Raw genomic sequence first — 27928 nt, 5'->3', positions numbered from 1 at the left:
TAGAAATGGAATCTTGCACGTCTTTCTAATCCCAAAGTTGCAGTTGTTGACATGAGGCAGAACTCGAAACTGAAATCACTTAACGCTCACTTACCACTATGAACAAGAGAAATGGCGTATAAAAGCATGATTAAAGAGGTCTTGATCATCAAAGGATGCTAGATTGAGGAGTTCTGGCGATCCATAAGGGCTGTGATTTGATCATTTTGTAGTACATGTCTGGCCATAATAGATGCATCCACAAATGTTTGTTAGAATAAACGATAAGCTGCCATGCTTCATTCTTTGGGATGCTCCTTTCCGATAAAAAAAAAAGTCATTTGATGTATATCCAGATTCATTCCGAAACATAAATGTTCAGCTATGGTATTTATTCAAACAGGTTTTTCTTTCTCAGCTGCTGGCGTATCTTTTTCCCCTCCCAGCTGAGGGTGTAAACTCCAGGACGATGCACCGGACCTGACCCAGACTCAAGGTGTTTTCATAAGCTGCTGAAAAGCATCTCCAAAACAAAAGATAACTACATTGGAATTTAAACTCCTGGATTTCGCTTAGCTGTAGCTTAGAGGAAATCGACTAATAAAGATCCTAGCTATACACTAGAGGACAATACAACTTAACCAGAGGAAAGACAGGGGCCTGAAGAGTTTCGAGCCTCGGCGCTTGCCGTTGCTCATCCTGTGCGGCGCTGGTCGCGCCTGCGCTTTGGTTCTTGGAAGGCGGTGCTCTGGGAAGCCGGACGACGCGGCAGCCGCAGCCGGTCTTCAGAGCCGAGCCGGGAGTTTTCGCTACCGTTGTCGCCGCCATGAGTCGCAGCTATAATGATGAGCTGCAGCTCTTGGAAAAGATCAGTAAAAACTGCTGGAGGGTCAAGAAGGGCTTCGTGCCCAACATGCAGGTAAGTCAGGAGAGCAAATGGCGGGGCCTTCCCTATTCCGTCCCCGGCCCGGCCGGCGTCCACCGCGCCCTCTGGTCCTCCCTCGACCACTGGGTCCGCCCCGGCCCCTTGCAGAGTTTCCCTCATCCCCTCCTTCTCCACTCATGGTTCTGGGGCCGCCCAACCTGTTCCAGCACCACCTCCCGCCAGGAGAGGTCCCCGAACCACGAGGACAAGCTAAGCGCGGTGGATATGGGGAATCCAAATAAATACGAAATTGGGGTTTCCAAAGCGTTTTCACAGATCAGTCTCATAAACGCATCGTGAGCTGATTTACGTTCCTGGTCTTCAGAAACTTCCGTGATCTTTTCCAAGGTGGAACTGCCAGCCCTGGGTTCATTTGCTGGGACTGGAATTCACCTCCTCTGAGTCATGCTTGTTATTTATATAACGTTTACAGACCTTTGTTCACTGAACCAAGTTTTCAGCATTCAGTATTCCATGTTGGTTTTTAATTAAGCGATGTCATTTCTTGCAGTAGCACAGGGGAGGGCCTGATTAATTTTAATACTTCACAGAAGGACCTCGAGGATCTGTCGATGACATAGTTTCCTCTACCTACCTAGGAAGAAGCTCAGCCAGGACTTGACGTCCAGTTTACTAGTTTTTCCTCTGACGTCCCAAATGGAGACTTGAGGGCTTGGGATCATCAGATAGTTTGAAAGCCTGGGCTCTGTATCTCTCGGTTCATCACCATCTGTGCTCATATTTTTCATTAACGTGAAAAAAGAAAACGTTTGTGAAGTTTTGCAACGTATTTTAAATAGTTTTTGAAATCCCTGAAGATGCCAAGTAAATGCTTCAAAGGTTTACCGTCTCACGTCTTGGTTAACAGCTCCCAATAGCCACTCCCCTCTTTTATTCGGAATCAAAGCTTATTGAGTTTCCCTTGTTGGCAAGTCACTTACTCTGAGGGAAGAAAAAGCCCACAGGGATAAATCTGTGTTCTGTTTGCTGTTTGGCCACTTTCTTTGTGTGGAAACCGATACCCTGAAGGAAGGAAACATAAGGGGAGTGCAGTGGTTCGTGGCCTGTAATCTCAACACTTTGGGAGGCCAAGGCGGGAAGATCCTTTGTGCTTAGGACTTCGAGACCTGCCTGGGCAATATAGTGGGACCGCGTCTCTACCAAAAAAAAAATTTAATTAGCCAGGCGGGGTGGTGTGCACCACAGCTATTCAGGAGGCTGAGGCAGCGGGAGCCCTTGAGCCTGGAAAATCGAGGCTGCAGTGACCCGTGATCATTCTAAACTGCACTCCAGCCTGGGTGACAGAGTGAGTCTCAAATAAAAAAAAAAAAAAAAGAAAGCACGATAACATGATCATCTGTAGGATCTAATAATACAGCCTTCATAGTCTGGCAGGTGTTCTGACTTAGCCTTTGATGCACACACTGCTGCTCATTGATGGGGCAAGTCTAATTTTGCTAGGCAGTTCTAGTTTAAGTATGTATACAGCACTTTACTACCACCTTTTCTTTGGTAATAGAGACTTGCAATGTTGATGCATTGCTCTTAAAACGCTATTGACTTCTAAGCACGAATTGTGCTTCCTTCCTCATGGGAGCAGTGAATTTCACATGGATAATCATCTCTGTTACTAAATCTCCATTTCTCCCCCAAGGCCCACATCCACTTGTTGGACTAAAACTTTCTCTTTGTTCCCTTAAAATGCTCCCCTCCCATCTTTATGTCATTTTTGCGTTCGGCTCCTAAATGTTCTGCTGCACCAGTGATGTCTCTTGTCTTTAAAGAGCCAGCTCTACAGGATCTCTGTGAAACCTCTCCCAGCTACCTAGACTGTTGAGGCACTTCCTCATCCGATTCTTCCATAGCACTGTGTACTTAATGTTATGGCACTTGCTTCATTGCACTCTGATACTCTTATGAGAATATAAGGGCTGTATTGGCTGGGCGCCGTGGCTGACGCCTGTAATCCCAGCACTTTGGGAGGCCAAGACGGGCGGATCACGAGGTCGGGAGATCGAGACCATCCTGGCTAACACAGTGAAGTCTCTACTAAAAATACAAAAAAATTAGACGGCTGTGGTGGCGGGCGCCTGTAGTCCCAGCTACTCGGGAGGCTGAGGCAGGAGAATGACCTGAACCCAGGAGGCAGAGCTTGCAGTGAGCCGAGACTGTGCCACTGCACTCCAGCCCGGGCCACAGAGCGAGACTCAGTCTCAAAAAAAAAAAAAAGAAAAAAGAATATAAGAGCTGTATTGTGGTGTACTGGGAGCTCCTTGAAAGCAAGATTTTATCATATTCTTTGTATCTCCCCTAGTGCCCGGGACAGTGCTTCATGCATAGTAAATCCTCAGTTAATGTTTGGTGAATTAATAAATGTGACCCTTAAGAAATTGTACTGGAAGCATTTTCCATCAGTGGATATTAATTGTTATTTATGCAATGGTCATGAAGTCATCTTTCTGATAAAAACTACATTCAGTTGATTAAGTGTTAAATCTTTGGTTCTCCGTTACTGGACAGCTCCTTCAAAATATTTGACCTATGATAAAAATGTTCTGCTCTTTAGTGTTACATAAGTATGTCGTCCATTGCCTTTTGTGTGCCGCCTCTATGGTCAAGCTTTAAAATTACGTAGATTTTTAAAAAATTACATAGCTTATAGAACTGAGCACACAGCTACATAGCTGTATGTTAAATTTTTCTTCTATTTACCTAACTAGACATTTGTAAGTCACCACTAGAGCACAATAAAGTGTAAACTGGCTATTGGCTTAAACACAGAATAAATATACTAAGGTTAGATGACTATGTATTATGTTTAGAATTTGAGTTTTTTATTGATCTGGGTTTTTTTTTAATTTTCAAAAATCCATTGATATTTTTGAAGCTTGAGGATTAAGACCTTTGGGCTTTGTGAGAGCATAGTTGGAAGATTTTTCTTTATCACACAGAAAGATGCTTAATCTGTTGAATTCTTAAAGGTGGTTTTGAGGGTATAATAATTAAAACAATTAGTGAACATTGCAAAATTTTTCTTAAGGTATATTTTATGATGGGGGCAGCTCGTAGCCTTTGATAGGAAGTTTTCTGCATGCGTAAGGTAATGTGAAAGTGTTTGGTAAAGGGTAAAGCACAGTAAATACTGCATACAGCATATTCTGTCCAGTGCCTACACTTGCCATACATGTACTCAGACATTGCTTTTCACTGTCCTTGGTACCAGGTTGAAGGCGTTTCCTACGTGAATGATGCTCTGGAGAAACTGATGTTTGAGGAATTAAGGAATGCCCATCGAGGTGGTGGTAAGTACATTAGAGTGTCACTTGTATTAGTACAGTAGTGCCTTCCCTGTGGCCTGAAAGAGTGGTAACTCAATTACAATTTTGAAATATTGTCAAGGAGTGATTACAACTTAAGGTAAGACCAAAAGAACTTACTTATTTGTGATCACATTGTTAGCCAGTTGGTGTTATAGAAAGGACTTGAAACTGGGTAGAACTCATTTCTCAGCTAACCTTGAACAATAAGAGCAAGTGACCTACCATTTGTTTTACACTTACTATATTCCAGGCATTTTACTAGGTGCTTTGCATAGATTATCTCATGTAATAGTTGCAGTAACTCTAAAAGGAAGATATTATCTCCAGCTTATAGATGTGTAAGTCAGAGCTCAGTGAGGTTAAACGTAATAACAGAAAACCAAACACTGAATGTTCTCACTCATAAGTGGGAGTTGAACATTGAGAACACATGGATACAGGGAGGGGAACATCACACGCCGGGGCCTGTCAGGGGATTGGGGGGTAAGGGAGGGATAGCATTAGGAGAAATACCTAATGTAGATGACAGGTTGATGGGTGCAGCAAACCACCGTGGCACATGTATACCTATGTAAGAAACCTGCATGTTCTGCATGTGTACCCCAGAACTTAAAGTATGATAACAAAAATTTAAAAATTTTAATTTGCCCAAGGTCACATAACTTTTTGAGGACAGCCAGAATTCAGATCCAGTAGTGTCTGATTTAAAAGACAGTGTTCTTAACCAGTATACTAATTAGGCTTACTGAACTTCAGTTGTCTCATCCATAAAACAGGAATCATTACACCTATCTTGCAGGGCTGCAGCAAGGTTTAGAGATAAAATGCATGAAGCTCTATGATAATCTAATGGTGATAGTATAGAAATCATCTAGTGTTGGGCTGGGCGCAGTGGCTCACGCCTGTAATCCCAGCACTTTGGGAGGCCAAGGTGGGCGGATCACGAGGTCAGGAGATCGAGACCATCCTGGCTAACACAGTGAAACCCCATCTCTACTGAAAAGACAAAAAAATTAGCCGGGCGTGGTGGCGGGCACCTGTAGTCCCAGCTACTCAGGAGGCTGAGGCAGGATAATGGTGTGAACCCGGGAGGCGGAGCTTGCAGTGAGTGGAGATCGAGCCACTGCTCTCCAGCCTGGGCGACAGAGTGAGACTCCGTCTCAAAAAAAAAAAAGAAATCATCTAGAGTTACCCGTTTCATTTTTTAGATCAGCAAACTAAAGCCTTCCCTCCCCAACCAGGGTATGCTCACTTGTCTAAAATAACATAGCTGCCAAGTGGCAGAAATGGGACTGGAGCCCCATATCTCTTCATTCTCAATCCAGTGTTTTCCAGAGCTTCCATATTGCCCTTCTTTGTCACTTAGAATAAACCAGCATTGATTTTCTTTATAAAGGGAACTACTGAAAGAATTTTTTTTCAGGCCAGGTGCCCTGGCTCATGCCTGTAATCCCAGCACTTTGGGAGGCCGAGGCAGGTGGATCACAAGGTCAGGAGTTTGAGACCAGCCTGACCAACATGGTGAAACACCATCTTTACTAAAAATACAAAAGTTAGCCGGGTGTGGTGGCCCACGCCTGTAATCCCAGCTACTCAGGAGGCTGAGGCAGGAGAACTGCTTGAACCCGGGGGATGGAGGTTGCAGTGAGCCAAGATCAAAAAAAAAAAAAATTTCAAATATTAATAACGTTAAATTTGGTATTTGTATTTTACATCGCAGTACATCATTTGCAAGCAGCCTTCTCATGGTATATGCAGAACACTGACAGCACATTTGTGGCTATCTTTCCTGTTTGTCTACTTCCTTCTTGAAGAAGCTCCCTTCCATCTTGCATCTCAAATATCCTTCTAGGCTTTGTTGTCTTAGTAGCCCTTAGATGACTACCTCTTCATGTTATACAGTCTAGAAACATGAATATAATTAATGCTAAAACTCAAGTGTGTTGTCTTTTCTAATACCCAATTTTTGTCTTCAGGTGTTGGTGGCTTCTTGCCAGCCATGAAACAGATCGGCAACGTGGCAGCCCTGCCTGGAATTGTTCATGTAAGTCAGAGTTCAGAGCTTTAATCATTTATATTTCTTAAAGCCCATTGAATGGATGAATGGCCATGCCTGATAGTGGTGTCATTTAGACAATGACCTTTGGACAGCCCGACATAACCATGAAGCCCGGCTCAGTGGCTCATGCCACCTGCAACACTTTGGGAGTCCAAGATGGAAGGATTGCATGAGCCCGAGAGTTCAAGACTAGTCTGGGCAACATGGCAAGACCCTGTCTATACAAAAAAAATTAGCCAGGTGTGATGTCACATGCTTGTAGTCCCAGCTACTCAGAATGCTGAGTGGGAGGATCACTTGAGCCCAGGAGTTCCACACTGCAAGTGAGCCATGAATCACGCCACTGCACTTTTAGCGTGGACGACAAAGTGAGACCGTCCCTAAAAATAAAAAATACAAAGAAATAACCATGGACCTAAAGAAGTAATTGAATCTGGATGGCATTTCAGTTTCTGGATGCCTTTGGCTAGAATCTGTAAGTGTTCAAGAACCTTTGAAGTAGTTTTTGTTTTGTTTCTTTATCATGGTGACATCATTATTCCTGGATCAGTGCACCTCCCTTGTAAGTTTCATTTCATTGTTTCAATGTAAGTTTCATTTTGTTGTAAGTTTCACTTCCCATGCAGAGGATCATTGAAGAAGAAATGGCAAGGAGTTTAGGGGTTAGCACTGAGCGGGAGGAGGAAAGGAGGAAGAGAGTACAGCGTAGCCTCCACCCCACCAGTCTAACATTAGTATTCTATCATTGGAGGTAGATGTTGAAAATGGATCTATTCAGCAGACATTTTTGAGGTCTTCTTTATGCCAGTTACCATGTTGGGCACTTGGTAGAGGGAATGAAATGGTATGGCTTGTGTATATAAGGCAGTTGTTAGTGTCTGGGTTGTCTGCATGTCTGCTGCGTTTGACCTGCATGCTTCCTGGGTCAGGGTCCTTTCCTAGACTCAGCATATAGGAAGTCTACAGTATTTATACCATCAAATGGATTACATTTGGCTGTGATTACTTAAACTGATGACCTCTATAAATCAGTTATTTTCCTCTTCTTAACCTGACAAACCAACGTTTGTCAGTGTCTTAATATTATTTTTAAAATGTGATAGTACATTAAACTTAGTATGTGTTACTCCTGTATCATGTTATTTTGAGGCTTTTCTGTTTTGGATTTCCTTAACATTCACATCTTATAAAAAGGTTTTTTTCTCACTGTATTTAGCTTTGTGATTAGGAGTTCTTAGGATTTCCCTGAATAGAGAAGATTTTGTGAAAACACAGTCTTAATTTAGGGAAAGCTTCAGCCTGCAGCCTCTTTGAGAATCAGTGTCAGGTCCATCAGGGCAACCAGGGTGGCAGGTCAAGACACTTGTATTTCACTTTCTAATTCTCTTTCAGCGATCTATTGGGCTTCCTGATGTCCATTCAGGATATGGATTTGCTATTGGGAACATGGCAGCCTTTGATATGAATGACTCTGAAGCAGTGGTATCCCCAGGTAAGATTACTGTGCACATCTGCTGTTAAGTGTGTAGCTTTGGCCAGGCACGGTGGTTCACGTCGGTAACCCCAGCACTTTGGGAGACCGAGGCAGGTGGATCACGAGGTCAAGAGATCGAAACCATCTTGGCCAACATGGTGAAACCCTGTGTCTCAACTAAAAATAGAAAAATTAGCTGGGGGTGGTGACGTACACGTGTAGTCCCAGCTACTTGGGAGGCTGAGGCAGGAGAATCACTTGAACCCAGCAGGCAGAGGTTGCAGTGAGCCAAGATTGCACTGCTGTGCTCCTGCCTGGTGACAGAGCAAGACTATGTCTCAAAAAAAAAAAAAAAAAAAAGTGTAGCTTCTTTCTGTGGACCATAGCCTTTGTGAAACAGAGCACTTCTCTCCATGTGCTTGACTGAGTCTCATCATGTTCTGTCATTTTTCTTTGAGGCTATTACAACATCAAGCAAAGCATATTTTCAGTGAAAATTTTGGGAGGCTCCTACCAAACATCATGGTATTCAGGCTTTGGCTACAAAACAAACTGGCAATTTTTTTTTATCTTTGTAACTCAGTTACCTCATGGGCACATCATGTCTAATAATGTTAATGACCATAGAGTATTAGTAGATTAGATGAGTTAACTGTGTAAAATATTTAGAACAGTGCTAAGCACATAGAACATATTCAGTAATATTGTCATTGTTATTCAGTGATAACACTGAATATACAGAAGGCTGTGGTGTGGTTATGGGGTGCTTTCAGTGAATATTCTATACCAGAAATATCTTTGCTGTTAAAGAGTGTGAATTTAGAAATGAGGTTTAAATGACGTCTTGAGAGTTCTGCTTCTAGCAGTGGTGGACTGGGTTGTTTCAGACCAATCCCTGCTGAAAATAATGAGAAAGGTTGGGTAAAAAATGTTTTCTGAAATCTGTTTGAAGGCACAGAAAATCTGCTAAGGCAGGAAGAATTTGCGAGGTCAACATCTAGAGGAAAAGAAGAAAAAGGTCCAGATATGTGAACCCTACATGTAGGGCTGTTTTGAGGTGACTGCAGATTTCAGTCAATAAGAATATACATGATTTGAATAATCCAACAACAAACTTGACACTTGACCTCTAATATACATGTGTGGTTGTGTGTGTGTGGTGCACTTGCATTGCAGTGCAGCCAAGCAGTGCAGAGTATACATTTTTTTCAAATGCACAGTTTACCAAAACTCTCCACATGCTGAGCCGTAAAGCAAGCATCAAATTTCAAAGCATTGAAATCATATAGACCAGCAGTTCTCAAACTTTTTGCACTCGGGACCACTTTAGTAAAAATTATTGAGGATTGGTCTCAGACTCTTATCAACGTTTATCTTATTAGAAATTAAAATAAATGTTTTTAAGATGAATATATACATGTCTCATTATCCATTAGAACAAAGATGTTATGTCATACAGTTTTTGAGAAATCTCACTGTACAGTCATGGGAGAATATGAATAAAATAGATAATGTCTGAGTATTATAAAATGAATCTTACACACCTGAAATGGTCTTCCCCCTCACCCCCACCCCAGGGTCTCTGGACCATACTAAAGAACCCACTCATATAAGAGGGTATTTTCTGACCACAGTGGAATTAAATTAGAAATCATTTAAATAAAAACTAGACCTAGCACTTTGGGAGACCAAGGCGGGTGGATGGCTTGAGCTCAGGAGTTTGAGACCAGCCAGGGGCAACATGACAAAACCCCATCTCTAAAAAAAAAAAAAACAAAAAATTAGCCAGGCATGGGGGCATGCACCTGTAGTGCCAGCTACTTGGGAGGGCCAAGGTGGGAAAATCACTTGGGCCTGGGAAGCAGAGGTGGCAGTGAGCTGAGATCGCGCCACTGCCCTCCAGCCTGGGCGACAGAGTGGGACCCTGTCTCAAAACAAAAAAAGCTAGAAAAACTTTGGGAGGCCAAAGCAGGAGGATCACATAAGACCAGAAGTTTGAAACCAGCCTGCACAACATAGGGAGACTCCCATCTCTACAAAAAGTTTAAAAATAGCTGGGTATGGTGGCGCACACCTGTAGTCCTAGCTACTCGTAAGGCTGAATCCAGAGAACCAGTTGAACCCAGGAATTTGAGGCTACAGTGAACTACGATCACACTACTGCACTCTAGTCTGGCATAATCTCAAAAAAGTATCTCAAAAAAGAAAATCTATATATTTGGAAATTAGTATGCTTTTAAATAACCCATGAGTCAAAAACAAAACTATGGAAATGAGAAAATAACTAATGTAAGTAGAAGATACTTATGTCTAAAAATTGACATTGAGTAAAGGAAACCCTTGTATGCTATTGGAGGGAGTGTAAATTGGCACAGCCATTATGGTAAACAGTATGGAGATTCCTCAAAAAATTGAAAATAGATCCATATGATCCAGCAATCCCATCACTGGCTGTATATCCAAAGGAAATGAAATCAGTATCCAAAGAGATACCTACCCTCCCATGTTCATTGTAGCATTGTTCACAGTAGTCAAGATATGGAAACAGCCTGAATGCATTATTCAACCGTAATAAAGAAAGAAATCAATCTTTTAAAATCGAAGGGAAAAGACAGGGAATCCTGCCATTTACTACAGCATGGATGAAACTAGAGGATATGCTGAGAAATAGGCCAGACACAGAAAGGAAAATACTACCTGATTTTGCCCGCATGTGCAATCTAAAAATGTTAAACTCTCAGAAAGTAGAGTGGTGTTAACAGGGTGGATGTTCGTCAGAGTATACAGAATTTCAGTTTTAAGATGAATGAGTTCTGGATATCTAATGCATAACGTATTGACTGTAGTTAATATATTGTAATAGTGTATTGTATTACTTTTAATGGCAAAAACCACGATTACTTTTGTACCAGCCTCATAGCTATAGTCCCAGGCAATTGAGAGGCTGAGGTGTGAAGACAACTTGAGCCTAGGTGCTGGAGGCTTCAGCTGAGCTATGACCTAGCCTGGGCAACAGAGCAAGACCCTGTGTCTAAAATAATATATTGTGTACTTGACATTTTCTAAGAAAATAAATCTTAAGTGTTCTTACTAGAAAAAACAGAAGGGGAAGTAACTGTGAGATCATAAATATGTTAATTAGCTTGATTGTGGTAATTATTTTACAACGTAAATATACATTGTGTACACCTAAATATATACAGTTTTTATTTACCATTTGTTTGCCAGTCATCTCTCAAGCTGGGGGGAAAATGATTTAAAACATACTTAATGGGCCAGACGCGGTGGCTCACACCTGTAATTCCAGCACTTTGGGAAGCTGAGGCAGGAGGATCACTTGAGCCCAGGAGTTTGAGACCAGCCTAGGCAGCATGGTGAAACCCCATCTCTACAAAAAATGCAAAAGTTAACCAGGCGTGGTGGCACACCCCTATAGTCCCAGCTACTCAGGAGACTTGAGTTGAGAGGATTGCTTGAACCCGGGAGGTCGAGGCTGGTATGAGCCATGATTACTCCACTGCACTTCAGCCTGGGTGACAGAACAAGACCCTGTCTCAAAAAAATAAAAGCCGGCCGGGCGTGGTGGCTCACGCCTATAATCCTAGCACTTTGGGAGGTGGGAGACCATTCTGGCCAACATGGTGAAACCGCATCTCTACTAAATATTTAAAAAATGACCTGGGTGTAGTGGTGCACACCTGTAATCCCAGCTACTCGGGAGGCTGAGGCAGGAGAATCACTTGAACGCAGGAGGCAGAGGTTGCAGTGAGCCGAGATTGCGCCTCTGTACTCCAGCCTGATGACCGAGTGAGACTCTGTCTCAAAAATAAAAATGAAAAATCAGAGTACTTATGTCTAAAATTTTGAGGTTACTGTCCTTTTTGAATGGAAACATGCAGCCTTAAATGCACAAATTAGGAAAGAAGAAAGGCTGGAATATCAGTGATCTTAGAAAGCTAAAAAAAGAACAACCAATTATACCCTAAAAAAGTAGAACAATGGAAATAATTAGGAGTAAAATTAATTAAATGTAAAGATATATGATAGAAAGGACCAAGAAAGGCAAAAGTTGGTTATTTGAAAAGACTGAAAAAAAATTCATGAACCTCTGAAAACAGGGGTCAAGAAAAAAGGCACATTTTGGTCTCTGTTTTACATGTTACTCAGTGTTCATTGCTGCCTCCCTGGTCCATAAAGTGCCTTTAGTATGTTACTTTAGATTATCTTGGTGTCATCAAGCTTTCCCCAGCAGAGAACCTCTTTGTTGTCTACTTTAAAGCGTAGTTGCCGGGCGCAGTGGCTCACAGTTGTAATCCCAGCACTTTGGTAGGCCGAGGCGGCTGGATCACGAGGTCAGGAGATCAAGACCATCCTGGCTGACATGGTGAAACCCCATCTCTACTAAAAATATAAAAAGTTAGCTGGGCGTGGTGGCCGGCGCCTGTAATCCCAGCTACTCAGGAGGTTGAGGCAGAAGAATGGCGTGAACCCGGGAGGCGGAGCTTGCAGTGAGCCAAGATCGCACCACTGCACTCCAGCCCGGGCAACTCCGTCTCAAAAAAAAAAAAAAAAGTTAAAGAATGGGTATCTTTGGCCGGGTGCAGTGGCTCACGCCTGTAATCCCAGCACTTTGGGAGGCTGAGATGGGTGGATCACGAGGTCAGGAGATCGAGACCATCCTGGCTAACATGGTGAAACCCCATCTCTACTAAAAAATACAAAAAAATCATCCGGGCATGGTGGCGGGTGCCTGTAGTCCCAGCTACTCGGGAGGCTGAGACCAGAGAATGGCACGAACCCGGGAGGTGGAGCTTGCAGTGAGCTGAGTTCGCACCACTGCACTCCAGCCTGGGTGACAAGGCGAGACTCCCTCTCAGAAAAAAAAAAAAAGAAAAAAGAATGGATATCTTTATAGCCCTATATCAGTGGCAAGAAACTACAGGTAACAATGCCTTACCAGCTGGTTTTGCTGTAAGTTTTCTCTATTTTGTAGGTGGTGTCGGGTTTGACATCAACTGTGGTGTCCGCTTGCTAAGAACCAATTTAGATGAAAGTGATGTCCAGCCTGTGAAGGAGCAACTTGCCCAAGCTATGTTTGACCACATTCCTGTTGGGGTGGGATGAAAAGGTGTCATCCCAATGAATGCCAAGTAAGAGCACACGTTTCCAGTACATGGTATGGGAGGGATAATAAGCACATGACCTTCAACTTCCTTTCCAGTGCAGTACACTTGAGAGATGAGGATTGTTCAGTTACTTTTCAGGAAGTAGTAAGAATTGTTTTTTTAAGCATGACGTTCAGCCCATTTATTGGAGACATAAGTCAACTGATGTTGTAACAGCCTTCGACATTTGTGGATGTATTTGTAATAACATCATATCCACCAACGTTTATTGAGCACTTTCTATGCTCAATCCAGGAAAAGTGTAGTTTTTCCTGGCAGTGTTTTAGATGTTTTAGATGAAGATTAAAGCTTGTACCCTCGCAGGATTTAATGTACGTGTACTCAGCTTCAAAATGGAGGTGCAGTAAGCCATTCAGAACTTCTGTGAAGATGGGAAAAGAGCTTAAAATTTAACCTGTGTTGCCTGAGGAATTCTAGATACCTTCATTTATTTGACTGTAATTCTTCATAAATCATTAAGGTGTGTACCTGGTCGAATTAGTGGTTAGAGAGTGATAGGTGATTAAGGTTACAAAGTTGTTGTTGATGTTATTTTTTTGTCTACTTAATCACTACCTCATGGAATTCAGGATCAGAGAGGCAAAACTGAATATAAAAAAGATTTGAAAATTAACAAGTAGCCATATAAATGTCAAGTAGAACTACAATGATGTCTAATAGGGCATTTACCATTTTACATTGCAATTATTTATATGACTGCATTCCTCAAAAAACCAGTTACTGAGAGCTTAAACTTTGTATCTGACTTAAGGCCTGGAACACAGGCGATAGTAAATGTCAAGTTTTCCTCTGCCCTGTAAGATGTGATCATCCTTAGGTTTTGGTCTGCCTTGGTTGTGAAATGACTAGTACCTTTTATACTTATCCAGAGACTTGGAGGAGGCCTTGGAGATGGGGGTGGACTGGTCCTTAAGAGAAGGGTATGCCTGGGCTGAAGACAAGGAGCACTGCGAGGAGTACGGAAGGATGCTGCAAGCTGACCCCAATAAGGTTTCTGCAAGAGCTAAGAAAAGAGGCCTTCCTCAGGTAACTCACTTTGGAGGGGCAACATATTAATTATTTTTCATATTTTGTTTTTATTGGGGAAAATATCTATATCTTACATTTAGCAGACATATTCCCAGGTTTTTTTTTATGGTATATCAAAAAATACAATTGGTTTATGCTTCATTTTTATTCTAAAAAACCATCAGGGATGGATGCGGTGGCTCACACCCGCTTTGGGAGGCCAAGGAGGATCACTTGAGGCCAGGAGTTCGAGACTAGCCTGAGCAACATAAAGAGACTTAGTCTCTACAAAAATTAAAAAAAAAAAAAATTAGCCAGGCATGGTGGCAAATGCAAGTATCCCAGCTACTCAGAAGGCTAAGACAGGAGGACTGCTTGAGCCTAGGAGTTTGAGGATGCAGTGAGCTGTGATCACGCTACTGCACTCCAGCCTGGGTGACAGAGCAATCAGGAGCTTGCAAATATTCAATAAAATAAGAAATAATGAATTAGAAGTGAATGGGAGAAAAATAGAATGTTTATAAGGTTCATAGTCAAAATTATATATATACATACTTTGACAGTCTGTGGTATCCATAAGATACTAGATGTTTGAAATTACAGCTAGTTGTGAAGGCTTTGCCACTAATTCAGGGTGACACGTGGGCAAGACTGTCTTCTTCTGGATCTCATTTTCTTATAGAAAACTGGGATGGTTAAAACTAGGCAACCTCTAAAGACTCTTCCAGCACTGACATTCTCTGGTTCTCCAAATCATCTATTAATATTAGCTCTAGTTGTGGTATATGTTCTTTCAGTTATAGATAATGGTAGATGTCCATGAACTCATAGATGTTTCAAAATCATTTGAACTTGGACCTTGTCTAAGAGTCAACATTCACCAACATTTATCCCAAAATTTGACTCTTCGTGATGTTTAAAATATCCCATGAACCATTTAAAAGCTTGATTTTTTGTTTGTTTATGAAGCTTTTTTTAAAAATTAATTTATTTACTTTATGTTCTGGGATATATGTGCTAGTTTGTTACATAGGTATACATTTGCCATGGTGGTTTGCTGCACCTATCAACCCATGATCTAGGTTTTAAGCCCCACATGCATTAGATATTTATCCTAATGCTCTACCTCCCCTTTCCTCCTACTCCCCGACAGGCCCCAGTATGTGGTGTTCCCCTCCCTATGTCCATGTGTTCCCATTGTTCAGCTCCTACTTATGAGTGAGAACATGTGGTGTTTGGTTTTCTGTTCCTGTGTTAGTTTTTTATATGTGTATACCAAGCACATCATGATATAATACAATTTAGGAGCTAGTCTGCGTTATTTTGTTGTGTAGAATATTGTTGTAAATGAAGCACTTCTCTAGCCTAGGAATTTTTTTGTTACAGAAACGCTGTTTCTATGGTTATTTTGTTGTTAGTTTGTTTTTATCTTTTTGGTTTTTAAATAGATTTTTTAAAAAAACTGGAATCAAAACTATCTTACCAGACATTTTTACATTTGCAGTTGGGGACCCTGGGAGCAGGCAACCATTATGCAGAAATCCAGGTTGTGGATGAGATTTTCAATGAGTACGCTGCTAAAAAAATGGGCATCGACCATAAGGGACAGGTGTGTGTGATGATCCACAGTGGAAGCAGAGGCTTGGGCCACCAAGTAGCCACAGGTACATTCTAGACTTCGTACTAAAATGTACATTTTACGGGCAACCAGATAGAAATGTAAGAGCGAAACCTCTGAAATATACTGCATGGGTTTTATCCTGAGTCCTCAACAATCAAATAACTTGAACAAATTAACTTCACTGGGCCATAACTTTCTTGTCTAAAAAAATGAGTATAATAATGATTTCATATAGGATTATCATGGCAAGTTAATAATATATGTAAAGCACTTAAATCAGTGTCTGACATTAGTAAGCACTCGATAAATGTTAGTTGCAGTTATCGTTATGTTTACTCTTATGAGTTACTATCTGGCCAAGAAAGAGCAAGAAAATATTTAAAGAGTGGAATTTATGAAATAGGCAATCATTTGGCAGATAATGTACGTATTGTATACCTGCTCTGCAACATTAGGTGTTATGGTGGATTTGCTGATGAAATAGGCTGATACTTTGCACTCAGATTGTCTCATGAAGTAAAGGTCATGTCCGTTTAAAAGAAAAAATAAATATTAAAAGGTAGCAATTAATAATATGGGAGAGTCAAACAAAACACATGTAGGAAAAAGATTTTGGAGATGGCTTCATGGACCCAGTGTTGGGCTCAGCCTCACAGTTTGGACAATTACACACAAAGGACACTGGTGACAAAGGCAGCAGGAACAAAAGCAGGAAGCAGCGAAATATTGGATAGGTCCTTTTGGATAGTGTGTGAAATAATGTATGAATTGTGACGGTTACTGCAGGACGAATGCAGAAATGAAAAAAAAAAAACAAAAGAAACTGTTTTAAAGGAGTCAGGGGGCTTCTTGCTTCTAGTGAGCAAGGGCCTTGAGCTTCCACAGCCCTTCGTATTTATTGGGTAGAAAAAGCAGGGAGGAGGAGGTAAGGTTGGTCAGCTGCTTGATTGATCTCAGGTTCATATTATTGCTAACAGGCTTCACATGTGTCTAATCACAAGCACTATGTGCCTGGGGTGTGGCTGCCCTCAGCATTCCTTCTGGGCGGCAGACACAGTTGTCAGCTTGCCAACATCCTGCATTCGTAAGAACAGTTTGCTGTTTACTCACATAGCCGCCGGTGGTATACTGACTTGTTCACGACCCTCATTCTTTCAGCTTCCGACAATGAATAAATGAAAAGGTATACAGATGTCTGGAAATTGTTATAAGCTTTAAATTTCATGTTACAGATCAGCCTCTAGTGCATTGTATTGTGGGAGAATTTAGTAATTTGTGCCAGCCTGACCCTTTAGACTATTTAATCTAGCAGATGTATAAAGCGTCGACTAGTGTTTCAGAACATTCCCCTGGATTCGGTTAATCATGAAGGCAACAAAATATGTTTTACTACTACTATTCCTATTCATTCACATGTTGAGAAAGGAGTAATGAAGACCATACTGTGGCTGTTTGTTTTCACATCCCATTCTCTTTCAAGTTCCTAGAGGGCAAATGTTGACTTTGTGTCCCACAAACTGTCTCTGCACTCTGAACGATTCTCAAGTACATCTTGACTGAGCAAATAGATGAACTCAGAAACACATTAAAGGGAAAGTTGGCTTTCACTTGGCTTTTTTGTGGAATGAATTTGAATGTAGCCTGCCTTTCTACAGTAAATCTAAACTGTTCATTTCAGGGAAAGCTAACTCGTTTGGACTTTGCTGCTCTTGTTCCAGATGCACTGGTAGCTATGGAGAAGGCCATGAAGAGAGACAAGATTATAGTTAATGATCGGCAGTTGGCTTGTGCTCGGATCGCTTCGCCAGAAGGTCAGGACTACCTGAAGGGAATGGCAGCGGCTGGGAACTATGCCTGGGTCAACCGGTCTTCCATGACCTTCTTAACCCGTCAGGTACAGTCGACGTTGCTCTTCTGTTCCAAGTCATTTATGATGATGTTAAGTGCTTTAAAACATAGTGCAGTCCAGGCCGGGTGTGGTGGCTCATGCCTGTAATCCCAGCACTTTGGGAGGCTGAGGGGGGCGGATCATGAGGTTAGGAGATCGAGACTGTCCTGGCTAACACAGTGAAACCCCGTCTCTACTAAAAATATAAAAATTAGCTGGGTGTGGTGGTGGGCGCCTGTAGTCCCAACTACTCAGGAGGCTGAGGCAGGAGAATGGCGTGAACCCGGGAGTTGGAGCTTGCAGTGAGCCGAGATTGCACCACTGCACTCCAGCCTGGGTGACAGAGCGAGACTCCCGTCTCCAAAAAAGAAAAAACATAATGCGGTCCAGTCAAAGCCTATGGTGTTTGGTTTTGGAAATTCACATAGTTAATGTTCAAAATACCAGAGAAGTGTCCAAGGTTTTGGTGTCATCTTAAACTAAATCATCAGAGTATCAAGCATGAGAAGTGAGAGAAGAGAATCAAAATTATTCCTAGAATTTGTCTTGAACAGCATAGAGAATCGAAGTGCCATTGACTAAGATTCAGAAGGCTGGGGAAGAAGCAATTTTGAAAGGTGGGATCAAAAGTTGCCAGGCAGCTTTTCAACCAAAGATGAAAATGATGTGGTGGCATTTGCTATGTGGTCTAAAAGACAGCTTTTGTCCTTTACGTGAGATAATCTTACGACTACTTTTGAGCTTTTAAATCTTTTACTCCCTTCAGAACAGACTACCTGAAATCAGTGAGATAAGTCATGAAGAGCTGAAGATGAGTCCTGAAGTTCTGGCTGCTTTTATCTTCTGTGTTTTCTTCTAGGCTTTTGCCAAGGTCTTCAACACAACCCCTGATGACTTGGACCTGCACGTGATCTATGATGTTTCTCACAACATTGCCAAAGTGGAGCAGCATGTAGTGGACGGGAAGGAGCGGACACTGTTAGTACACAGGAAGGGATCCACCCGCGCTTTCCCTCCTCACCATCCCCTCATTGCTGTTGATTACCAAGTACGTAGCACTGCGTTTGTAGTTTTAAGCAGTGGGAGCACGATTTAGATCATTGCAAATGTGAATTATATTTAAAATAAAAAGCAGCAATTGTGAAAAGAAAATACTCTGTCACCCATGAGAACAATGATTCCCAATCTTCCCTGAAGCAGTAACTCCTCCCCCCATCATTTGTGCTTGCAGTGGTGCCATGTGCTAACTAGAAAGTGCTGCAGGAGGTGTATTTTACTCCACTCCTGTGAACTGAGGCCTTTGAATTAGTGGAAGACAGGATTCACTCAGTTACAGAACACAGTAAACTCAGGCTGTTTCATTCCTGCTGTCCTCTTGGTGTCTGGCTGTGGTGGAGTTAGAAAGACCCCGTAGTCTGCTGGCTCCTTTTACAGATGAGAAACCCAAAACAGAGAAGACAAGCACCTTGCTCAGGATGGTGGTTCTAGCAACACTTCCCTACACTTTTGGATTTTGCTTTGCTTTTATTTTGACTCTTCTGCATTTTTACTGGTTCTCACATTTTCACTGTCATCCACTTCCTTCCCCTCCGAATTATCAAAGAGTCAAAGTACTATCTTAATATAGTTTACAAGCCACGTGTTTAGAAGTCTGGGTTTCTCCTACAATCCTACAGTGCAAGAGAAAATTTAAATTTTATGCATACAAAGCTTATGCTTTTCTGAATTTTAACATGTTTAATTTATGTGCATCCTCAGCTCACTGGACAACCAGTGCTCATTGGTGGCACCATGGGAACCTGTAGTTATGTTCTTACTGGCACTGAACAGGGCATGACTGAGACCTTTGGAACAACCTGTCATGGAGCGGTAAGGAAAACAGAAACTTCCTTAGAAATGCTCTCTTCAGTTTAGCTATTGTTTTCCATTTTGACTGGTAAGTGTAGCCGACTGAACATTAACAGAGTTGAGACTTGGGTCTATCATGTCTTGTACTTCAAATTGTTCCCCATAATGTATACTATTTAGTTAACTGACTGGGGTCATCTAGTATCTCTACCGTAGTGAGATCTGGTAGGGTTAGGGACCGTTTCTTATCTCTGCAAGTCCAGAAAATCCAGACTGGGAAATTGTCACACTGGCTGAGCTTACCGTAACTAGTTTATAAGTGGTGGAACTTTAACGGATGCAGATATCACAGTTGATCTCAGCGATTGGCTGGACTTGCTCATTTGTTTAATTTACCCCTTCCTATTGTGTAGGTCCACTCAGGACTGCAAGGATAGGCCCTATTTGCAAATTAGAGCCCATGTACAGTCTACACACACCCCCATTTCAAAACACTGCCTCTCATCTTCTAAGCCCAGGAGTCAGTAAACTCTTCCCATAAAGGGCCAGACCGTAAATATTTTAGGCTTTTGGGACCAGGTGGTCTGTGTACCAGCTATTCAGCTATGCCATTTCAGTGCAGAAGCAACCTTAAGTACTGTGTAAATGGGCAATGCTGTGTTCTAATAAAACTATTTTAGGCCAGGCATGGTTGCTCACACTTGTAATTACAGCACTGTGGGAGGCCAGGGCAGGAGGAGCACTTGAAGCCAGGAGTTCAAGACCAGACTGGGCAACATTAGTGAGACACTGTCTCTACAAAAACTTTTTTTTTTTTTTTTTGAGACGGAGTCTGGCTCTGTCACCCAGGCTGGAGTGCAGTGGCCAGATCTCAGCTCACTGCAAGCTCCGCCTCCTGGGCTTACGCCATTCTCCTGCCTCAGCCTCCCGAGTATCTGGGACTACAGGCGCCTGCCACCTCGCCCAGCTAGTTTTTTATATTTTTTAGTAGAGACGGGGTTTCACCGTGTTAGCCAGGATGGTCTCGATCTCCTGACCTCGTGATCCGCCCATCTCAGCCTCCCAAAGTGCTGGGATTACAGGCTTGAGCCACCGCGCCCAGCCTACAAAAACTTTTTTAATTAGCCAGGTGTGGTGCCACAGCTGTAGTCATAGCTACTCAGGAGGCTACGGCAGGAGGATTCCTTGAGCCCAGGACGTTAAGGCTGCAGTGAGCTATGATTATGCCACTTCACTCCACTCTCAGTGACAGAGGGAGACCCTTTCTCAAAAAAACAAAATAGTTTATTTTAAAAAGCAAGTGGTAGGCCAGATTTGGCCCATACACTGTAGTTTGCCAGCCCCTTTTCTAAGCCATCCAGAGTGTTGAGCCAGTGTTGAAATGGGAAAGAGAAACTGTCCAGAATACCTTCTTCTAGGACAGACCTTCACAAATGTATTTAATCCTACTTTTTTCTCTGATTGTTTCTCATTTCTAGCTGCCTCCCAACTCCTAATTTTAATGCAGTGGTTTTCAACAAAGGTGTTCCTGCTACCCCCACGGGGACATTGGCAATTTCTGGAGGCTTTTTTTATTGTTGTGGTTTAGTGGGAGTTGCTATTGGCATTTAGGGGGTAGAGGCCAGGGATACTGCTGAATACCCTGCACAGCACAGCCTCCCAGCAAAGAATTCTCGGGTCCAAAATCTCAAAGGATATGATGAGGCTTAAAAGGCCTGCTACCAGTTTGATAAAGTAGAAAAAGATGGTTTTTAAAGCTCCTTTTTAGTGTAAGAGAAAATCAAGGAAAGGGCATATAATATTAGGGTTTGAAGTGAAGTTCATTCCTTTCCCATTCTAGGGCCGTGCATTGTCCCGAGCAAAATCTCGACGTAATTTAGATTTCCAGGATGTTTTAGACAAATTGGCAGATACGGGAATTGCAATCCGTGTTGCCTCACCCAAACTGGTTATGGAAGAGGTAAGTGAAATTCTGATCAATACATGAATATTTATTGTTCCCCATTTGTAATTTATGTCAGTCTACAGAGATAGCAATTTAGGGTATTACTAACAGAAATTGTTTCGGTTTTTTTTTTATGACCTCAATTTTCTCTTATGTTCCTTGCTTAGCTTATTTCAGTTTTATATTTTCTTTTCTTTTGGCTGAAATTATGAGCCAGGTCCTTAAGAATGATTTTTACTGTTCATTTTATAGTCTCCATCTACATATTAAGTTTTTCAAAAGTAGTTTGAGCTGACTCTTGCTTTTGCACAATTGTATACTTAGGTTTCAATTTGAAAGCAAATTTGAAAAAGGAAGGCATAGGCTGGATGTGGTGGCTCACGCCTGTAATCCCAGCACTTTGGGAGGCTGAGACGGGCGGATCACGAGGTCAGGAAATCAAGACCATCCTGGCTAACACGGTGAAACCCCATCTCTACTAAAAATACAAAAAACTAGCCAGGCGTGGTGGCAGGCGCCTGTAGTCCCAGCTACTTGGGAGGCTGAGGCGGGAGAATAGTATGAACCTGGGAGGTGGAGCTTGCAGTGAGCCGAGATTGCGCCACTGCACTCCAGCTTGGGTGACAGAGCGAGACTCCGTCTCAAAAAAAAAAAAAATAAAGGAAAATATAAATGTTTGAAGCGACTTTTATTTGACTCACAGAGAATAGATTTTGTTTAAATTCTGTATACATGTATACAGATATGTACATATTTAAATTAAAAGCAATATAATTCCTTTCTTAACGATTTAAGAGAAAAGAAAAAGTCATCCAGAAACTCAATGCCCTAACACAGTTATTACTTTATCTTTTAGAATACTTACTATTGTCGGCCGGGCGTGGTGGCTCACGCCTGTAATCCCAGCATTTTGGTAGGCCAAGGCAGGCAGATCACTTGAGGTCAGGAGTTAGAGATCAGCCTGATCAACATGGCGAAACTCCTACAAAAATACAAAAATTAGCTGGGCATGGTGGTGGACGCCCATAATCGCAGCTACTCAGGAGGCTGAGACAGGAAAATCACTTGAACCCAGGAGGCAGAGGTTGCAGTGAGCCAAGATCACGCCACTGCACTCCAGCCTGGATGACAAAGCAAGACTGTCTCAAAAAAAGAAAAAAAATACTTATTGTCATAGTTTTTTCCTGTTTTTTTGTTGTTGTTGTTGAGACGGAGTCGCACTGTCACCCAGGTTGGAGTGCAATGGCGCGATCTGGGCTCGTCGCAAGCTCCACCTCCTGGGTTCGCGCCATTCTCCTTCCTCAGCCTCCCCAGTAGCTGGACTACAGGCGCCCGCCACCACGCCCGGCTAATTTTTTGTATTTTTAGTAGAAGCGGGGTTTCACTGTGTTAGTCAGGATGATCTCGATCTCCTGACCTCGTGATCTGCCCGCCTCAGCCTTCCAAAGTGCTGGAATTACAGGCATGAGCCACCAAGCCTGCCCTTTCCTAATTTTTTTTTAAAGCTAATCATAACTATAGTTAAAAAACATTTTGTAGTTATTTTTGAAATTTAGCACATTATTCTAAAATCGTTTTTGTCACTTTTTAAAATCATTGCTGAATATTCCACCAGCTGAGTACCTTACTTTCTGCCTGTAGTGGACATTTAAGTAACTTCCAAATGTTTGCTACTATAAATTAAATTGTAATGATTATCTTCATGCATGCAGCTTTTTTCCAGTTGTTTTAGTAATTAGAACAAAGTCTCAAAAGTGGAATTACATGGTGGCTCATGCCTATAATCCCAGTACTTTGGGAGGCCAATGCAGGAAGATCTCTTGAGGCCAGGAGTTCAAGATTAGTCTGGGCAAAGATTAGTCAGGTGTAGTCCTAGCTGCTCAGGAGACTGAAGCTGGAGGATCTCTTGAGCCCAGGATCTTGAGGTTACAGTGAGCTATGTGATTGTGCTGCTGCATTCCGCACTGGGCAGCAAAGCAAGACCCTGTCTCTAAAAAAACAAGGAAAAAAAGTGGAATTACTGAGTCAGAGTATGACAAAGACTTATTTTTTTTTTAAATAATGATTCATTTTTCCCATGATCTTAAGAATACATGTTTAGGCCGGGCACGGTGGCTCAAGCCTGTAATCCCAGCACTTTGGGAGGCCGAGACGGGCAGATCACAAGGTCAGGAGATCGAGACCATCCTGGCTAACATGGTGAAACCCCGTCTCTACTAAGAAATACAAAAAACTAGCCGGGCAAGGTGGCGGGCGCCTGTAGTCCCAGCTACTCGGGAGGCTGAGGCAGGAGAATGGCGGGAACCCGGGAGGCGGAGCTTGCAGTGAGCTGAGATCCGGCCACTGCACTCCAGCCTGGGCGACAGAGCGAGACTCCGTCTCAAAAAAAAAACATTTGGAAGATGCAAAGAAGAAAACAGAAAACATTTAGAACTCAATCAACCAGAAATAAGTACAGTTAACATTTGCATTTTTAGTTTTTTGGTTTGGTTTTGTTGTTTCATTCACTCATTCAGCGAACACTTATGAACTATCTGCTATAGTTAGGTACTGTTCTGTGTGCTAGATACTGCAGTGAATGAAAGAAACGTGAATCGCTTCCTTGTGGAGCTTTCCAAATAATAAAACATACAGTGTGTTAATGACCATACAAGTTCTCTGATATAAAAATGAAGCAAGGAAAGGGGGTTGGAGAAGACTTCAGTGAGGTGACTAGAACAAAGACTTGAAGAGAGAGAGGAAACAGGCTACCTGGGCATCTGGAGGTGAGCTTTCGAGGCAGAGAGAACAGCAAGTGCAAAATCTGTGAGCCAAGGTTATGCAGGAGTGTTCAAGAAACAGCAAGGAGGCCAGGCATGAAGAGCAAGCCAGAGGGTGATGAGGTCAGAGAGGTAGGGGGCACCAGAGCATTTGGACTTTTGCTTTTACGCTGATTGAAATGAAGAAACCCTGGAGGATTTTGAGCAGAATAGTGACGTGATGTGACAAATGTGTTTGCATGTTGATGAGAAGAATCTACAAGAGAAATTAATGATGCAGAAAAGAGGGAGGAAACTGCTGGAGAAGTGTCCTTGAATAGATGAGAGGAGATAGAGTCTGATGTACAAGTGCATGGGGTTGCTATTTGCTAGAAGCACAGATAATTCATCCTTTAGAAAAGGAGAGAAGAGGCTGAGCACAGTGGCTTACACCTGTAATCCCAGCACTTCTGGGAGGCTGAGGTGAGAGAATTGCTTAAAGCTAGGAGTTCGAGACCAGCCTGGGCTACAAAGCAAGACCCCCCCATCTCTACAAAAAATAAAAGGATTAGGCACAGTGGCACATATATGTAGTCTCAGTGAGCTATGATTGTGCCACTGGACTCAACCTTGGGCGACATTAAAAAGTAAAAGGAGAAAAGGTATAGATACAGATACGTGGAGAAGATAAAGTGAGCGTTATTTTGAATATTCTGGCTGCTATTTTTTTCAGTGTATTACATAGTAGGGTCAGCAAGTGAGAGTGAGGATCTGAGAAAAGGTATGAAATATTCATCTAGGGGAGAGATAGTCATTGGCCCAGTGGAATTTTATCTGATTTCCAGGAGCTAGAAATCGTCAAGTAATGCTGGGGAGTGATTCAGGCTCCCGCAGATAACTACAGCCAAAGGTAGTTTGTAGTACGATGTAGTGACTGCAAGATTCACAACTGGGAGTGCCTAGGGAGAAAGGGAGAATAGAAACAACCTTGAAAGCCAGGAGCACACCTGTCCCACTCTTGGGACCAATGGCATGACCTGGTTTGGGAGAAAAAGCAGCCACCACTTCACAAAATTGGAAGTGAAAGTGATGTCCTCGGGAAAGATCCATGTTTCAGTAAAACAGGAAGATGAAGGGAACGTTCAAAGGAGGGAAGGAGGGGATTTTGCTCCTTCTGGAAGGAGTTCCAGAGGCCCCATTGGGGAAGTTTCAGAAACTGGAAGGGAATGGGAGGTGGGATAGAAAAGGATTTTATGTACAGAACCATACGGGAATCAGCATGGCTGGCCTGAGCTTGTATTGACAGGAATGAAGATAAAGTGAGTGTGTGATGAAATTAGTGCTAATGGTGGCAAGGCAGTGTGGGTAGGATGGAAGGGTGGGAATGTTGCTAGAAAGTCACAAAATAAATTGTGAGTGTAGGTACACATATATACCCACATACACACGTGCACACAGTTTTAGTTTGTTTTAGACATATATGAATTTTATCACTTACTGTGAAGGTACTACATGTGCATTCCAGAAATTTTGATAACTGCAGAAATATATAAAGAAAAAATTAAAATTGCCAGTAATTCTACCATCAAGAGATAATTACTACTGACATATGATGGTTTGGTGCTGTTCCTTCCTATCAGGTTTTGGTGTGTGTTTTATTTAATTACATTGACTGCATTTCCTAGTTCTACATGTAATGTAATACATGTAGTAATACATGTTCTAAGTAATACATGTTCTTTAGAGACATTTTGAAAAATACAGAAAAAATATAAGACAAGATGAAAGTGTTTTGGAAGCTACCACTGACCAACATCAGGCTTACTCCTTTTTTAAATTTTTGCTAATTTGATAGGCAAAAAAACTCTCTTATTTTAGTGTGCATTTATTTAATCACAAGTGAAGTTTGGTGCTTGTAAAGACTGTGTTTTTGGTGGACTTGTACAATGTTTAATTCCTCTCCTGCAGGCTCCTGAGTCCTATAAGAATGTGACAGATGTGGTGAATACCTGCCATGATGCTGGAATCAGCAAGAAAGCCATTAAACTGAGACCAATTGCTGTGATCAAAGGATAGAACCTTGGACAGCAGGGCTGCCAGACACCACCAGCCCTCTGAAGTGCAAGTGGACTGACGTGCTCTTCGCACATCAGACTCAAGGCAGGACAAGTTCCAAAGTGTGCAGCTGTAACTGCTCGTGCCAAAATGGCTGATGCGGAGGCTGCTGCTTTCAGGGGCCCGAGCTTATAAAATAACCTTCCAGGAAGAGGCACATTGGCCACCTTTGGAAAGGGAGGAATATGCCTTCTCCTTGGTTGTTCCACAGAGTTTTAGGAAAATCTGTTAGGCATGGGTAGGTGTCAAACTGCCTTAGGCAGTCATACAGATCTTTAGCCATCAGATTGAACTTCTTTACACCAAGTTCTGTTTACATTCCGAGAGGTGTCATGAAGAAAGTTCTATTAAATAAGGTTTTGGAATGTTTCCTTTTGTCCGTTGCTTTGTTAGTTTGTCCATTCATCCACCCATTTGGGCACCACCCCTCTTACTAAATACCCTCTTACTTGGAGAGCACCCAGGGGGTTGTAATCGGGCTGTTAGATGAATAGATAGTGGAACACATTGAAGAGGGAGTATGTAGAGGTTTGAGGAATAGAGGCCCAAAGACAAAATTGTTTTTCCTAGCCTTGCTACCTTTCTTATTCTAAATACAAGGCAGAGTTTTTGAATCCATGGGGCCAGGTGAACAAAATGTAGGTGATGGTGCTGGTGATGGAGGTGGCAGCAGAACCCGAGGCCTGGCCTCCCTCCTGCACATAGCTCACAGGGCGCTTTATTGTGCCTGCTGCTGCCTGTGTAGAGGACAGCTCCACTCCACCCCCAGCCGTCTGTGCTGTCTTGGCAGAGGCAGGCCTGGCCATGCAGCAGGGCTGTACAGACCCCTGTGGGCCGCAGCTTCCCACTGCCATTCTCTTCCCAAAGGCCCTGGCACATAGCGCTGAGCACCTGGGCACTCAAAACTGCAGCTCCAGGCAGATTTGTGAGCAGGTTGCTCATCAAAACTCCAGCTCTGGGCTACTTGGTGCTTGGGTTGGGAGAGGCAGATGTGGGAGAAGCAGAGATAGGAAACCACTGTGCTGGGGATGGTTTTCTTGGAGGTCAGCCCTGGCCACAGCCTCCACTGTGTTTTGCTGGGGACCTAAGGCCCCATCTACAACTCCTTTCCTCTTGCAGAGAAAGCCCCCAGATCTCAACTTTCTCATGGGAATAATACGAGGTATGAGACCCAGGGATTTTTTAGTCTCTCCCAAGCTACAGTCCACATATTTCCTCCAGCTATGTTTGGGGGTCAAAAGACCCTTCTTCAGAACCCTAAATCCACCCAGTTTATACTTGTTCCTGGGCTTATGTCATCCTAGTCAGAACCTGGGAAGATGCCACTGTACCTGGAGGAGGCCATGAAGCTGTCACATGTAAAGTTCTGTGGATATGACCTGCTGATGCTGTCTACTGTGAGTATCTGATGCTTCAAGTAGAATTGAAGCCCAGGCATTGTCATCTGCTTTCTTTACTAAATTATGCCAAGCCACTGGAAAAGTGACTGCACAAATTACGTTTTTGATACGTATCTGTTGAATGAATGAACCTCAACCAGAACCTCTCCAGATACCTGAGTGAGCCTGGGGCCCCTCCTTCAGGACCCAAGGGACCCCTGTTCTGTCTGTGTCAAGGACAAAGACCAGTTAGAAGGAATTACAGACATCCTTTACAAATGCAAAAACAGATTTGCTTTCTGTGTGCTTTTCCAAACAGAGGTATATAGGCCATTGAGACAGGATGCCCAGAACTCCATTGAAGGAAAGAGAATAATAAATGTGAACCATAGCATGCCCAGCAGCCCCTTCACAGAGCCAGGCACTTGGGACCTGCTTGCCAT

General features: G+C 42.6%; 1 protein-coding gene across 1 annotated transcript; it reads left to right on the top strand.

Annotated features, from left to right (window-relative positions):
• Window positions 1–686: 686 nt before the first annotated feature.
• RTCB (RNA 2',3'-cyclic phosphate and 5'-OH ligase) lies at window positions 687–26477 on the top strand. Its single transcript, XM_033233960.1, is given in 12 exon segments — window positions 687–898; window positions 4128–4206; window positions 6201–6268; window positions 7676–7775; window positions 12751–12907; window positions 13813–13969; window positions 15456–15615; window positions 17291–17466; window positions 18320–18508; window positions 19219–19329; window positions 21149–21268; window positions 25960–26477. Coding segments are annotated over 12 exon segments (1518 nt in total). The 5' UTR covers window positions 687–805; the 3' UTR covers window positions 26068–26477.
• The last annotated feature ends 1451 nt before the right edge of the window (window positions 26478–27928 follow it).

Source organism: Trachypithecus francoisi, unplaced genomic scaffold, assembly GCF_009764315.1.
Source record: "Trachypithecus francoisi isolate TF-2019V2 unplaced genomic scaffold, Tfra_2.0 Lachesis_group14, whole genome shotgun sequence".
NCBI classification, from domain to species: domain Eukaryota; kingdom Metazoa; phylum Chordata; class Mammalia; order Primates; family Cercopithecidae; genus Trachypithecus; species Trachypithecus francoisi.
Note: the sequence above shows the minus strand (reverse complement) of the source record. Positions and strands in the feature narration are given on the sequence as shown.